Source organism: Nelumbo lutea, chromosome 3 (assembly GCF_056320005.1).
Source record: "Nelumbo lutea isolate HS-2025 chromosome 3, American lotus-T2T, whole genome shotgun sequence".
Classification (NCBI taxonomy): domain Eukaryota; kingdom Viridiplantae; phylum Streptophyta; class Magnoliopsida; order Proteales; family Nelumbonaceae; genus Nelumbo; species Nelumbo lutea.
In genome coordinates, this window is record NC_142686.1 from 57,631,831 (window position 1) to 57,648,401 (window position 16,571).

Below are 16,571 nucleotides of genomic sequence, written 5' to 3' on the forward strand. Positions count from 1 at the left end.
CGCTCAGCCTCCACCATGGTGTCGAAGTTCCGAGTCCGATCTTGAAGTGTGGACTCCAATTCCTGGACCTGCTAGCAAAGAAGCTCCCCCTCCGCTGCCACCCTCGACGACTCCTCCCTGTAGTGAGCACTCTCCTCAGATAGCCGTAAGATCTGTGCCTCCTGGTCCCTGATAAGCAGTTCCTAGGCCTCGATCCTCGTTCTAGTCTGAAGGACTTCACCTCGGGCCCGGTCGAGCTAGCCCTGGAGCTTCTGCATGGTTGACCTCTGAGCGAGAGCGTCGTTGGAGTGAATGTTGGTCTGGAGGACCATGGCATGGATGGCAGAGTTCACCTGCCAACAAAAGGCCGAGATCAAAAAAGAAAAAAGAACAAGAAGGGAAAAGAAGAAAAAAGTAGCCACTTACCACCATATAGTGAGTGGAGGCTAGCCTGGCAAGCTGCTTGAGGTTCATCCCTCCCCAGCTGGCGACCTCCTCGTGGGAGACCGCCTTTCGGCTCCTTCGCGAAGCCACAATGAAGTCGATGACACTTTTCCACCCTTCGGTATGAAACCGCAGGAAAGCAAAGGGGTGGGATTGCTCAGGCAGAGGGAATTGCCCTTGCGTCGGGACCTCATGCTCTTCTGTGCCACCTTCCGTGGCTACTCCCTCGAACGAGACCGGTGGGACCTCAGGCGGTGGTGGAGCGAAGGCTGCATCAGCAGCCTCGAACTCAGTGCTCCCAGAGGTGGAAGCTTAATCAGCGCGCGACCTCTTCGCCCTATGCTTCTTGTTGCAGGACAGAAGGCGGCACGCGTCTACACCAGACATGTCAGCTGCCAAAAATCACATGGCGTTAGTCCAGTAAAAAAAGAAAGAAAGAGAAATTTTGTAGAAGGCATTACACGACCTAAAAGGCAACCTACCAAGACTAAGGCCAGCCTGCGCGAGCTTGTCCTCGGTCAAGTAGTCTGACCAATGGAAGCCAACTGCTGCCCAGGATTGCAGCATTTTCCAAACTTTGGGATCCAAGTCAACACCCGAATCCTAGACGGTGGCCCTCCAGTGAGTTGGGAAGGGCCACCCTTTGGGGTTGCGAACTACAAAATAGTCCCGCTTCTAGGCCAGGATCCTGTTCGGCAGCTTGTGCAGGAGCTTGAAGCCAGGACGGGGAGAAAAATAATAGGAACGCCTTTCTGGAGGTGCTCTAGGGGAAGCATTCTTGATGGAAAGGATGGTGGAGAAGATGTTGAGGTTAAGAGGAAGACAATATTCATAAAATAAAGAAATTGTCCCAACTACATTTCAGATTGAGTTGGGGTGAAGCTGGTCTATAGTAACATTAAAATGGTTTAAAACCTCCACTATCAGAGGATGCAGAGGAAGACGTAGGCCAACGATGAGCTATTCCTGGAAGATCACGATCTCATCGTGACCGTATGGGTAGTCACCAGATGGGAGACTATAGATGAGGTTTCTACAAAGGTTAAATTGAAGAACCAAGGTCCTAAGTCTCTCCATCGACATGGAGGAAGGACCAAAGCTATCTGGCTCCCTGCCTCGGGAGGTGGAAGTCGTCTTGTTAGAGGCCTCCCGAGACTGCCCCCAAGCTCCCCCTAAGCTCGAGGGAGTGTCATCTTGGTTACCGCCCTAGGGAAAAATGTTGTACGGATACCCAAACATACTGACAAAGTGATAAGACTCACCAGGGAAAAGATGAACCGAAAAGACGATGTGAACAAGAGGAGCACGAGCGGCTAGGTGAAGGCGCGACCTCAAAATCCAAAGGCAATGAAAGTTGGCGTGAAGGAAATGAGGCCTAGTGCCCTCCTATTTATAGTCACCGTGCCCACAAAACCGACGGCTCAGATTAAGGCAAATCTGATGGTTCGTAGTCAAGCTAACTGCACGTCTTCTGAAACCGAAATGTGTGGTTACACGTCTTCCATGATTAAGGTAATGCCAGCTGCACGACTTCCAGAGGTGAGAGGCGTTTTGGCGCACTTTTTAGCATTCGAAAGGTCCAGAAATCACCTATCGTTCGCATGTGTATTTAATACGATTGGTCAATCAAGTTTAATTTCAGGTCAAATCCACCCGTCACACTCCATGAACTCCTCGTGCCAAAGTAGAATCCCTAGCCTGAGGAGTGGAGGGCAATCGATGGATGGTGATTTGACCTGACCTCCAAAGAAGGCGGCACGTGATGTGACTCAGCATAAGCAACAACTCAACATGACAGCCTAGCAACAACTGAGTAGCGAGCTCGCTAGGTTCCTTGTAGGATAGCTCGCTACATTACAGCTCGCCACAGAATGAGCTCGCTACAGCGCGAGCTCATGGACCCCGGTATGTGGAAAGGGAGTACTCTAAGTCAAGTTTATCCCAGCTTGTGAGCTGAGAGAATCAGCTCGCCCCATTACTTAAGCAAGAAGACTACCCAAAGGCAACCTCAGGCGGAATCACCTCGGGACACATCCAGGAGCTCGCTAGGGGATAGTTCGCTATAGGGCAGCTCGCTGTTAAGTGACGCAGCGTTCTCAGGAAGCTTCTTATTTGACAAGACCATACCCGTCAGACGGCATCATGTCTCTAACAGCGCAGTCCCTGCCAGCTCAGCAGATTGCACCCATGTCTCTCGATAGGTGGTGGCGTGTCTGTCATTTTGGGGTCATGTCTCTCATCCGATTAGGCAGCATTCTGCAACGGTTACTTGTGTAGCCCTGGCAAATAACGGCTGCGACAGAGAGCCAGTGGCGGTTACGCCTGATTTGACAAGAACATCTGCATTTAAAGGCCCTAGGGTCGAAGGGGCGAAGGTATCTTGTATCTTGAATTAATCTCGAATTTCATTGATCTAGCGCTATCTACACTCTTATTTCTCTTTGCATCCCTTACAACTCTCTCAAGTATTGTAACTTAAGCATTAGAGTATTCCCATCGGGCGAGCTCCCCGGGAATCCTTCACCTTCTACTTCTCAGGTACCGTCCGTCGCTAGTAGGAGCCAAACGCCCGCCAACTAGGAGTGCCTGGATCGCGCTGCATCAGTAGGCATTGGCATTAAAGTTTCTATACGAGGCAATAAATGGTGCGTTTGTCCAATTAATCTTGGCAAGGCCACCCCTTGTGGCCCAATCATCAACATTCCATAGCCTGGAGTAGATCTTCATGGGTTGGTTCTTAGGGAATGGAACTGATGGAAATGTAGGGTCATGAAAACTTGGAGAAGAAGTTCTGAGGTGTGCCTAAAGACATTGTCTTTAAAACGTTATTTTCCCCTAGATTTACTGAGTTTGTTGTTGGGTTACAGGCAAATCCGTTCACAGGATACAACAGAGCCTTGGGCGAGAGTCTACAACTAGCAAAGATGAAGATTCTCCAAAGAAACCTTCTATGAGACAGTAGCAGATCGAACAAAGAGAGACAAAGTGATTTTCGAAAAGCTTGTGTGTGCATTTTCTTGATTAACGCTCCTTAAATAATTTATGAAGTCATGGAGCAAAAGAAGGTGTTGGTTTAGAAAATGCACCTTGAACAATTACAATTTCAAACATTGTGATTGTTAAAAAGGTAATTAACAGTTAATGACTGTTAACTTTGAATAGTGCCTCTTGATCGCAACCAGTGACCATTAAAACATCAACGGTCAACCTTGCATCAAAAGTCAAAGCTTCCCTTCGCAATCCACGCGGGTGCGTGCGAAATGCAAGCAAAGTGTACCTCTAAAGCGCCTCATTGCGCCACACACACACATGCACATGTGTGCATGTGCGTTGTGTGACAGCAAGCCTCTATACTCTCCTCTTTATTTCTAAGGAGTGTAAATAAGCTCCTATTTAAAAACTCAAAACAAGTTTGTAATTTTCTAATGTATGACAAGTTGGAAATTGGTTTTAGTAAGAGAAAACACTATTTTTCAATACATGTGTGCAGGTGTTTTTTTAATGTAATTGATCAATTAAACCCCGTTGGATTTAACCTCTAATGAAATTAAAATCCAACAGGAACTCCAATGGATTTTGAGTTCTTGAATTCTCTTATGGGTGTTCCATTTATAGAAAAGATGATGCGTTGGGGTTTCTAAAGGATGGGATAAGTGTGGAAGTATGTTGTAGGATTTAACCAGAGATAGAATTTTTGCTCCATGTTTCCCTTTCCTTGGTTGAAGACATTAGTGCATGTGGAGAATATTAGGGTCACTACTTAGGTTACTAAGGAATTCAAACTCAATCTCGTTATTGGTCGGCCTTTGAGATGATAAGTAATAAGTTTTAACTATGTCGGTTGAGTTGCCAGGGACAAGATTAAGTTGCATGTTTATCTTAGAAAAGAGGTATTCATTCTTTTCAAATGATAGAGTTAGAAGCATCCCATTGTTGACTATCTGTTTTTTACCATGACCCCATGTGACACTGGAACTTGGAAGTTGGAATCTTAGTAAAAATTATTAGTCGAAGCAGTAAGAGCGTAAGAGCTTAAAACCAAAAAAGACAACACCTACTTCTATTCCAATGAGTGAGAAGTGAACATTTAAAGAAGTTTTGTGTGGAAAGGTAATTTGAAAATTTGGAAAACAACGAAGGGTAAAATAGATATTTTAACTATAAAAAGGAAAAATTAGGATTTAAAAAGTTATATAAGTCGTGTGGCATCACATGATAGTGGATTGTAATGGCGTGCTTGAAGGGATGAGAGATCCATCATATGGATGGTCGAACCCTACAGGAAGGTTGGTCGAATTTCAAAAATTTCTCTCTCTCCCATCTAAGAATCGCACTCCCTATTTTAGAAAACTACATTTTCAAGGATCAATCTTGAACATAAAACCGAAACAGATCTGAAACCAAAAGGGATATGCCTGATACGAAATAAGTGTAACTCCCAATGAAGGTGTTCACGCCTAAGGAGAAGACCAAAATCCGCCTCCACTGAAGATGACATAGTGTGTAGTGAAACAGGATCAACAGGATGGCTCTTTAGCAAGAACTGGGATTCTTTAGCAAGAATCGAATAGGGGCTGGTGAGTACAACGTCAGATTGTTTCTTCAACCAAGAAACAATGTCAAGAACCTTTCTTGATTAATTCCACAAGTGGAGATCGAACTAGGTAGGGATGGCAAGAAAAGGAGAGAACTCTACAGATTATGAGAGACCTTTTGATCCAAATCTAATTAGGAGAGAGTTTCTTGATCCAAATCTGATATTTACATCTAGACTCTTCAATGGATAAGACATATCTTATCCTTCAGCTAATCCTAATTAGATTATAAATCAGATCTTGGTCTTTTAATTAACTAACTTAAGCCCATTTCGAATTGGGCATTAGGCTCATTAAGCTTATGTGCTCACTTACTCCTTAATCTACTGCCCAGTTGGCTCTCTTTGTATGGCGTGGGACCCTTACATCGATCTACACATCAACCACATGGGTTTAGCCCAATATTTGTTACAAGGCTTGGCTGAATTAACTATAAAAGATAGTGAACCCCTGAGTCCATTACCATGGGCTCTTAATGGGCCCAACATTTACACTAAATGGTTCTTGGATCTAGCCACTTTATGAAAACCCAAGAACTGTGGGCAGATGCAAGATTAATCCATCAGGTATTACCCTCAATGGTCTTATACTTAATCTCTCAGCCTATAATGATCAAATACTGCCCGATAAAAGAGGACATCTCCCTCGGTTGCAAGGTACAATGCTACACTCTCCATTCACATGGATCCCGGGAATTAAAACATTTTTGCAAATATTTTGAAACCATAATATATATATACATATCTCTATATAAATATATTTTGCAAAAACAAATCTCAACGTTTGAAATCAACTACCGGCAATTTAGGTTTCCATCAGAGAATTGAATTCCCCGATCATTCACTTTGTTCGACAAAGGGGCTGATCTTGTCACTATGATCACCGACTCAAATGAATTCTTAGATTGTCCCAATATACCTAGGTTTTGACCCCCTCTAAGGATCTCACTGATTGGCATATCAAAGACGGCCCAATCTGACACCTAGTGTAGTATCATAATCGAGTCTAGGGGTCAGGTGTAACATTCCAGTTTTTCCCATCTATCTCCAAAGTACAGGGCAATACTGGAATTTGGTCCGGTTGAGGGTTTCAAGAAAACTCACACTACATGTACCTCAGGTTTCACCCTGGTAGCTGAGACAAGCCACCCCAACCAACTTCGTGGCACATCAGTGTCAGCCTTGGTAGAATAAATCTCCCCAAATTGATTCAATGGCTATGAAGATTGTAAACTAACACGAGTCTCATAAGTGTCTAGTTTAAGAGTATTATACAAAAACACACCAAAACACATGAATCAATTATGCACTTTATTCAATTACAATAAATGACATAATGTACATCAATCTGATTGGAGCTAAGTGCATATACTGTCTAAAAGTGCTAACGATAGGGGGATTTTGTCCATTATTATAAAATTTAAGGGTACTTTAAATAATTTTTCAAAAGTAAGGTAAGTTTTAGTTCATTTGTTAAAACATAAGGGTAGTTTATGTATTTTACCCTTCAACCATTTTCTTACTACCCACTACTAGTTGCGTTTGGATCTGGTCTCAATATAGGGCCCAAATAACTAGTCCTAGTGGCCATTGGTTTGGCAACTATTGGATTAGAATCTCATAAATAAGGGTGATTCATGTTCACTATTGCGATCTCCTCTTTTGTCAACAAGTTGTACCTGAAAGAATGGTAGGATCCATCTAATGGACGCCATGAAAGGTGCGAAATAGGTGGGCGAATTTTAAAAAATTTTCTACCTTCTTCCAACTGAGAATCATAATCCCTAAATTTAGAATACATTATTCAATGATTCTACTTGAACCATAATCAAACCAGATCTAAACCAAAAGGAAACATGAAGGATTGTACCTGATCCGGAGAAACAATATTTCCCAAAGTTGGTGTTCACGCCCAAAGAAGAAACCAAGATCTGCTTCTGCTGAAGATGACACAACTGTGGATGGAACGGAACCAGCAGGGTGCGTCCTACACACTGGATTCTTCGCAAGAATCCTCTAGAAACATTGAACACCGAATCTTTTGATCTTTATTGCAAGATTGTTGTCAAAAACTGATTTCTTGACCTCCTGTTGCTGCAAAGATCCAATCTTCCAACAGGGAATGGCGGCTACTGGAGGAGGAGAAATCCAGGGACGAAGAGGGCAGAACTATCTCTTCTCTCTGGAGTCTGTGAGAGATCATATCTAAACTCGCAGGAGGTGTCTCTTGCATACAAACCCTAGTTCGAAATTTGATATTTCTGTTAGGGTTTTCTCCTCTTTCTTCTTGATTAAGAAACCTCCCAATCATTTTTGGGAGTTATCCCAATCCAAATCAGTATTTGGATAGGGGATAATCTTAATCTTATCTGTAGATTAAGTTAGTTAACTCCTGATCTTATCAGGATGTTACCAAATTCAAATCTAATTTGAATTTGGTCTCTTAGAGTGGATAAGGTTAAAGACACAATTCTTTTACTAAAATTAATCTCAGATTCACCCCATGAACATGTGATCATATCAGCCCAATTCGAAATGGGCTTTTGGCCCATTAAGTGTTCAGTGTTTAACTAGTTTCCAATCTACTACCCAGTTGGGCTTCTTTGTATGGCGTGGGACCCAAGCGTTGATTTATACACCAGTCACATGGGCTCGGCCCAGCCTTTATTATAAGGCTTAGCCGAATTCACTAAAAGACTCAGTAACCCCTTTGAGCCCATCACATGGACCCTATGGGCCCAACACTTACATTAAGTGGTCCCTGGGTCAAGTCATCTTATAAAAACCTAGGGACTGTGGACAGGTGCAAGATTAGCCCATCAGGTATTATCCTAAATGGTCTTACACTTAACCTCTCAGCCCTTAATGATCAAGCACTGCTCGACAAGAGAAGACATCTCTCTCGGCTGCAAGGAACAGTGCCACACTCTCCACTCACATGGATCCCGAGAATTAAAACCTTTTGCAAATCTTTTGAAACCGTACATACACACACACACACACACACACACACACACACATATATATATATATATATCTTAATTTTGCAAAACAAAATTCCAACGATTGAAATCAACTACCGGTAGTTTGGTTTCCATCAGAGAGAGTGCATTCCCGATCATTACCATTGTCTGACAAAGGGGATGATCTTGTCACTATGACCACTCACTCAGATGAATTCTCAGACTATCCCAACATGTCTAGGTTTTGACCCCACTAAGGATCTCACTGATTGACACATCAAAGACAGTCTGATCCGACACCTAGTGATGTGTCATAATCGAGTCTAGGGGTCAGGTGTAACTTTCCAATTTTTCCCATCTGTCTCCAAGGTCTAGGGCAATACTGGAAATCTGATCCAGTTCAAGGGTTCAAGCAATTCCATAGTACATGTGCCTTGGGTTTTACCTTGATGGCCGAAACAAGTCATCCCAACACTTGGTGGCACATCCATATCAGCCTTGACAGGATAAATCTCCCCAGACTTATCTAATGGTTGTGAACATTTAAAACTAACACAAGTTTCTATAAGTGTCCATTTTTAGGGTCTTACACAGAATTATACCAAACAACATGAATCAAACATGCACTTTAATTTATTTCCACTAAATAACAAAAGTAAATCAAATCCGATTGAAGCTAAGGGCATACAAAACTATCTAACAGTACCCTGGATCCTAACCCTAGTAAACTTGATTGACTTAGACCATGATTTTAGAGCCATCTATATGTTCTACACACCTCCTCCCCCTTTTTCTAAGATCCATGGTCAACTTTGCACTAAACTCAAAAGCATGAGATATCAACTATTGATTTTCTTTTTTGATTAAATAATCTATATCTATACTGCTTATAAAAGTGCAGGGGGTCTTGGCTTCTAGAATTTTCATTGCACAGCTTCTACTCCTACACCTCGATGTCAATCGGTCGATTTTAGGTGACCAAATTCCCAACATAATTAGGTTGATTTGGTCGGCTAAATAAATAACAATTGAACTAAATCGACCCATGAAGACCCCTAGTTTCATCTAAATTAGTAGTTTAATCTCTAATAAATAACAATAGTTTAATCTTCAATAATTATTGAAAGCTTATAGTGAAAATAAATAATTATTGAATATAAATTTCTAATAAAAACATAATAAATACAATAATTATAAAAATATATTAATTTAGTTAATAAATAATGTAATCTCTAATAATAGTTAAATATCTGATAAATATTAATCAATGAATTATAATGAAAATACATAATTACTAACAATAAATTTATAACAAAAGTGCAATAAATCTAGTAAGTAGAATAAATTAAATTTAAAAAGTTAAAATGACAATATTTTAATCCATTATTAAAATTTTACGAGTAAATAATAAAACAAAAATAGATTTGTACATAATTATTGAAAATATATTTATCACAAAAATACAATAAATAATTATTCAAAATACAATAATATTTTTGTTATTAATAAATATAATTTTTTTTCTAAAAGTTATTTTCTAAAATTATTAATTGATATAAATGAAATAATATTTTTGTTATTAATACATTAATAATTGCAATTATTATTCTATGTTTTAATGAAAAGTCAATACATATTTTTGAAAGTTCTTTACACATGGGGTGTCGCCGTCGGAGATTTGCAACTAGACCTGTTCATGGGCCGGGCTCGGGCTAGGCTTTCTCTCTGTATTAACAGATTTTTCTAAGGCTCGAGCCTGAGCCCGGCCCGACCATCGGGCTTACAACTTGGGCTTGAGCCCGACTCTCATAAAAAACCCGAAGCCCGAGCCTGTGCCCGAGTCCAAAATTTAACCCATACTGTTACTACTGTTGAAGCGGTTAAATAGAGAGAGAGAGAGAGAGAGAGAGAGAGAGAGAGAGAGAGAGAGAGAGAGAGAGAGAGAGAGAGAGAGAGAAGAGAGAGAGAGAGAAATTATAAAAATAAATTCAATAAATATTATATTATTTATATTATTTATATATAAAATACATATTATAATTTTATAAAATATATAATGTTAAGTTGGGCCGGACTTTTTTTTGACAAATCTCAAACTCGGACTGAAACAGTCGGGGTGCAGGCCGAGGCATCGGGCTATCCGGTCCATGAACATGTATATTTGCAACAACGTGCACCAGTTCGATACGTGAGGCCCTTTTCGAAGGTGAGATCTTGAGATTCTTAACCGTCGTATCTGTTGAGACGATTAATAAATTCAAGGCCTTTTCACAGCCTCACAGAGCACCTTACAGGCGCCCCACAACATATTTAAACCGTGCATCGGGAATATCTCCCGATGACAAATACGAGAGATGATATTAATGTGGGGCGCTGATACGAATATTCCTCTTATAAACATCATTCACGGTGAGTGGGCCCTTACACTGATCCCGACTGTACGATCGCATTTTGAATTGGGAGGTGGACTAAATTCACACCTGCACGACCAAAGCCAGTGCTGCTTTTGCGCCACATAAAAGTACGACAAGACCTGCAGAACGGGAGTTATTATAGTTACAATATTTTTCCAAGAATGCCCATAATTGTAATAGAGAATAACGATATTACCCGATATTTCACGTGTTACCCCGGTGTTCACATTTTCGGTTCGGGTATCAAAAGCGTGTATGGGGTGGGGGGTGGGGGTGTGGCTCACATAAAGACTACCAAACATACAAGCTAAAAATGGGAAATCTCAAGTAAAAAATGCGGTCAACGATTGAAGCAGTAGTAGTTGACTCTGTGGGGTGAGTAATTTCTTTAGGCTGCATGGTTTAGTGAAATGAGCCAATGTGGTTTGACCAAAATTTGAACCGGATAGGTCCACTGAACCAATATGATTGGGAAACATACGGGTTTGTTGTCTCCTAGTTAAATAGGGGTGGTCTTGGACCGATTAATCTAATAAAAACCTAGTTTTAACTTTTAACCTAGTTTTTTAGTTTTTGCCTTTTATCTCTCCCTTTCTCTGCTGTGTAGTAATCTGATTCTGTTATTTTCGAGGGGGAGATGGGGAAGGATGGAAGCCTAGCGAAGAAAGGAAGGCAGAAGTGAAGTTCGAGGGAGGGAAGATGGTAATGAGGGTCTAACAGAGGGGGAGAAGCTGAAACAAGGAAGGGTGGTCTTAAAGAAAATTGTCGATAGAGAGGTGGATATTGGCAAATCGTTGGGTTTGTTTTTCATGGCAGGAGATGCCTTTGTCGGAAGAGCTTTTGAAGAATTTGAGAAGAGAAGGAGGGAAGAAAGCATTAAGAGATCAGCTGCAGGGGAGGGGGGCAGAGATTTGGAACGAAGGAGGGCATGAATGAAGACTTTTGTGATGGGGAAGATTGAGTTTGGTCGCGAGAAGAAATAGTGGGGGTCGATGGCTGTTGCTGGAAGGATTGGATCTTGAGCTTCATTTTGCATCGTTGTGTATGTTTTGGTTGTAAGTCTTGTTGTTAGATCTTTGGGAGGTTTGCCTTAGCACCTGCGGTGTGGTTGTATCCAGAAAAGAGGAGGAAAACTGAAAAGAAGAACATGAAACAAAGAGAAATGTATAGGGAGAAGGAGGAACATTACAGGGTTTTTAGTCTTCTTCACACAGACAGGTTTTTGGCAAATAGGTTGGTGAAGGGTTAAGCAGCTTGATGGTTTATACCTGTTTCCCGCGTTGGGCTTCTGCAACAGTCTACATGCAGTCTCAACGCCTTACTATAAACACTAGAAATAATTTATATTCGTAATAATACATTAATACCTACTATAGATGGGAGAATTTTTGGTTGGTACAAGGGATAATTGATAAAGGTTTACTTATCAAAACAAAAAAAAAAAAAAGAAAAAAAATTGATAAAGGTTTCTTCGACTATCGAGGAGCAGGTGGGGTTTCGATCAGATCGAGCTCTTAAAATGGTAATTCTGTTTTGAATGGATTTCGTTTGGTTTGTTCTTAAATACAAATACTCATCGCTTCAAGACCAAACGACCTTCCTGAATGATTAGCAGTTTACGTAAAAATGGTATTCATGATTGCTGATTTGCTAATGCTGTTGTCTCTGCAGGCTGCTTCTATCAATTTTGTGGTTGGATCTCATGTTTGGGTGGAGGATCCTGAGGTAGCTTGGATAGATGGGGAGGTTGTGGGGGTAAAGGGTGAAGAAATTGAAGTCAGCTGTACATCAGGGAAAACGGTAAGTGGATGGGGGGCTTTTTGCCTTTTCCTTTTAATGTTTTGTTACTGGAAAATTGAGAATGCAAACTTTCTTGAGCGAAGTTTGTACGTCAATTGAGTTGTTATTGGTATCTTCTTCTGGCTCCTTTCTATGTTCCATACTTGGTCATTAGCATCAGTTTTTATAAGCTCTGGACTCGGTTCATTTAATAAAAAAATATTCTTCTACCAATTACTCTTGGTAATAATATTATAGACTTGACGTCTTATTTCAACAAATGGAAAGAATTTAATTTTGAATGATCTCTATGTGCTAATTGTCTCCGAGTGAATTTAGCATCTCTATATTGCAGGTTGTTGTTAATGTATCCAACGTCTATCCCAAAGATGATGATGCACCATCGTGTGGTGTGGATGATATGACAAGACTGCCATATTTGCATGAACCAGGAGTTTTGCATAACCTAAAGGCTAGATATGACGCCAATGAAATTTATGTAAGTATTAGAGGATAAGTCTTTGCATTTTATTAATGACATTTGACACCCCACCCAGCCATCTATTTGCTTGTTTTTGTTATACTGGAAGTAGTCTGGAACTAATCCACAAAATGATGCTTCCAGACTTACACGGGAAACATATTGATTGCTGTGAATCCCTTTAAAAGACTCCCTCAGCTGTATGATAGTCAAGTGATGGAACAATATAAAGGGGCAGCATTTGGTGAGCTGAGCCCACATCCTTTCGCTATCGCAGATGCTGCTTATAGGTACTGGCCTTACTCTAATTTAAGTTAGGGACATCAAGTTTACCTAAAAAAGTTGTAATTGTTGTTGAAACAGACTGATGATCAATGAGGGGATAAGTCAATCAATTCTTGTAAGTGGAGAAAGTGGAGCAGGTAAAACAGAAAGCACAAAAATGCTTATGCGTTATCTTGCATTTATGGGAGGAAGAGCTGCAACTGAGGGGAGAACAGTGGAACAGCAAGTACTTGAGGTAAAGCAATGTATGATTTTGTAATCCAACAAAGTGGTAGAGAAGTTGAGGATGTTGGTTTTGAGACCATTGTCAGTTCTATCTGCTTATTGAATTTCAACCAACAGATTTATTAGTTTTTTTTTTTGTTTGCACCATCTTTTCTTTGTTTGACAGTCTAATCCTGTTCTAGAAGCATTTGGTAATGCAAAGACTGTCAGAAACAATAATTCAAGGTGAAATGAGCTCTTACTAAAAGCCATCTATCCATTTCAGTTAATTAAAATATATCTTTTGATTGGTTGAAGTCCATGCTAAATCTTTTCTCTCGCACCTTGAAGTCGTTTTGGTAAGTTTGTGGAGATCCAGTTTGATCAGCGGGGAAGAATTTCAGGAGCTGCCATCAGAACCTACTTGCTAGAGCGATCACGTGTTTGTCAAGTGTCTGACCCTGAGAGAAATTATCATTGTTTCTACTTGCTTTGTGCTGCACCACCTGAGGTAATGGGCCACTGTTCTATGCTTTGGGATTATACATATACATGTCTGTTCTCTGCTTTGTTTCTATTGCATGCATATATGCATGTATGCATGATAATTGGAATATATATATATATATATATATATATCTATATATATATATGTATGTATGTATGTATGTATATATGTATGTACGTATGTATGTATGCACGATCATTGTGTGCTTGATATATATATATATAATTATATATAATTCTTTTATAGTGCTATATGTTATACTTGAGCAACTTACTGGTAAAGCTTGGTTTTCTTTAAATTAAAATTACTGTTAATTGTTATTCACTGTGGCATGTAGCATAATACTGCTCAAGAAGGAAGACAGCTTGAGCTGAGTAATAACATTCAAGTGGTCAGGCTACCTCCTCATTATCAGGCATTTCCTCTATAAAGGACTTATGGAGAAAGGCAAAGGTGGGGCGAGCAGGGTCCAGGGTAGATCTTTAATTCTCTGGCTTTTGCTTATTGAGTTGACTGAATTCAACCCATTTGGGCTGCAATTTCCTGTTCTATATCTTGAACCTCTTCTGACAACCAAACGTTGTAAAGTTATCTCCAAGTCAAATTGGCCAGAGAACTTACAAAAGTTCTCTCCAAATCGAAATTAGGTTCATTTGACACATTTTCTGCATGACATTTTTAGTGAACAAAGTGATCCTCAGGGCATGTGAATAAGTGATGCAAGAACCAAAGACATAAACCAGTGATTTTCTGAACTTTCATGTACTAATAGATGAAAGATATTGTCTTAACTTTTTATTAGCTATTTCCTGCTTCTGCTTCCTTGCTAGTGAAAGAGGTTTGGAGTAAGCATGTGCCCCCTAAGATAAGGGATTTCTTACTTGGAATATTTGAATCTCGTCAGGCATTTGAGGGAGTAAAAGTGTTTAGCTGGATTTAGGGAAACTGTTTAAGAAAAATGATGAGGAAGATAAGATGGAAGTTTACTTGGATTTAGAAAAGAAAATACATAGACAAAGAAAAAATGTTAAGAAAAAAAAAACAAAGAGTTCGAGTTTACTTGGATTTGGGAAGCTTGTTGCAGAGGAAGTTTGCGCAGAGAGCTCTAGAAGAAGAAATTGTGTTTCTAGGATTTTGTCGAGCCGTGTTCTAATTTTAATAGAGAATTAACAAATTTCCCATGTTTGCATGTGGAACATGGGCACATGTGTTCGTTTTCTTAAAGGAGGACGTAGTGAGAATTGTATAGGATGAGAATTCTCATCCTTAGAAGTGACTTTTTATGGATTTGGAGAACGAGAATCACAATTTTGGAGAGAAGTTTCTATGAAGAAATGAATCGATTCGTGGGACGAGTCAAACTCAAACACTATTCTCATCCAGAGAATCCCTAGAATTGCTAGTAAGATTCTTTGGAATCCTAAGATAGACTTTGATAGGGAGGAGAGTAAGAGAAAAGGAATAAGAGTAGATGGTTTCTAAAATAGGGTCAGGAAATTTGGGTTTAAGATTGGAATCGGAATGAAGATTTTAAGTTGGAATGTGAAAGGATTAGCGAGTGTAATGAAAATAAGGTTGATTAGGGATTGTAAGGAAGGTGAAGCTGGATGCGGTGTTATTTCAAGAAACAAAACTCCAGGAGATTGATAGGAGATGGGTTAGGAGTATATGGGGTGCTAGGGGGCATAGTTGGGTTTATGCACCTTCGTGGGGAGCTTCTGGAGGTATTATCACAATCCGGAGAAATGAGGAAGTGGAGTGTCTAGAGGAGTTAATAGGACAATTGTCAATGTCAATTAAGGTTGTTTGAGCTCGGTGCATTATTCCATACTAGTAAGGGGTGTAGCAAGGGATTTCTTTCCAATGAAAGAGGAATAATTTTAATAAGGATTTTAGAGATTTGGTAAGCTTTGATGTGAGAGTTGGGTCCAGAGTGAGGGAGGATGATTGGAGTGGGGCTGGGAAGTTGTATGACATTTGCCCAAGGCTGTATAGGCTGGCTGATCATCAGGTCTCGGTTGCCTGGTTCTATGGAATCAGTGGTGATCAGGTGGTTTGGAGCCCTAGGTTCAGAAGACCCCTGTTTGATATAGAGGTGGATGAGTGCATCCTTTTGCTGGACAAGCTAGAACAAACATGAATCTCTACAACCAATGATGATGGTTTGTGGTGGAAGGAGTGCAGGAATGGAAAGTTCACAGTGAAGTCATTCTACTTGGCTCTCATTAAGGATGATGTGGTGAGTGATCAAATAAGTGGAGTTTAGCGTAATCCAGTTCCCCCGAGAATTGAGGATTTTGCTTGCTTGGTCGTTCTGGACAGTGTTCTTGCATCAGATCACTTGAAAAGTAGAGGATTCAGTATGGCCATCTACTGTTATTTGTGTAAGTTCGAAGAGGAAACTGTTCTCCACCTGTTATTCTTTTGCAAAATAGCAAATTTCATTTGGAGGTTCTACTTATTCCTATTTGGATTCCAATTTTCCGCCCATCCTCAACTGCAGAGATCTTCTTTTGTTAGCCAAAGTTCACAGGAAGCAAAAAAGCTAAAATCATCTGGATCTGCATCCCTGCAATGTGTTGGTCTCTGTGGTGGGAAAGGAACAGGAAGCTCTTTGAATTAAAGGAAAAGAGGTGAGAAAAGTGATGGAGTGGAAGCCCCCAACAAACAATAAAGTTAAACTGAATTTTGATGCAATCTCTATGGGAAATCCAGAATGACTATGTATGTGGGTCCTGTTGGGGTAGTGGATTCTTTAAAGGCTGAACTGATGGCCCTGCTACAAGGCCACAAACTGGCTAAAACAATCAAACATAAAAAACTTAGAGGTTGAAGGGGATTCTGGTTGTTTCATGGACTACCAATAGGTGCAATGTGCCTTGGACCTACAGATATGCTTGCAGGGAAATAGATAGCTTGG

The 16,571-nt window shown here is 40.4% G+C and overlaps 1 protein-coding gene and 1 pseudogene across 1 annotated transcript in view; one reads left to right on the forward strand and one right to left on the reverse strand.

The window, feature by feature from the left end:
• Positions 1-3,024: 3,024 nt before the first annotated feature.
• LOC148865146 (xyloglucan endotransglucosylase protein 1 pseudogene) lies at positions 3,025-6,532 on the reverse strand (annotated as a pseudogene).
• A 4,435-nt stretch (positions 6,533-10,967) lies between these two features.
• Positions 10,968-16,571, forward strand: part of LOC148865147 (myosin-6-like) — a 149,485-nt gene continuing 143,881 nt past the window's right edge. Inside the window, exons 1-7 of the mRNA XM_088981329.1 lie at positions 10,968-11,916; positions 12,066-12,194; positions 12,529-12,672; positions 12,799-12,944; positions 13,018-13,174; positions 13,331-13,389; positions 13,495-13,654. Of these exons, the coding sequence (XP_088837455.1) occupies positions 11,914-11,916; positions 12,066-12,194; positions 12,529-12,672; positions 12,799-12,944; positions 13,018-13,174; positions 13,331-13,389; positions 13,495-13,654 (798 nt within the window). The 5' untranslated portion in view covers positions 10,968-11,913. The remainder of the gene's footprint in view (positions 11,917-12,065; positions 12,195-12,528; positions 12,673-12,798; positions 12,945-13,017; positions 13,175-13,330; positions 13,390-13,494; positions 13,655-16,571) is intronic.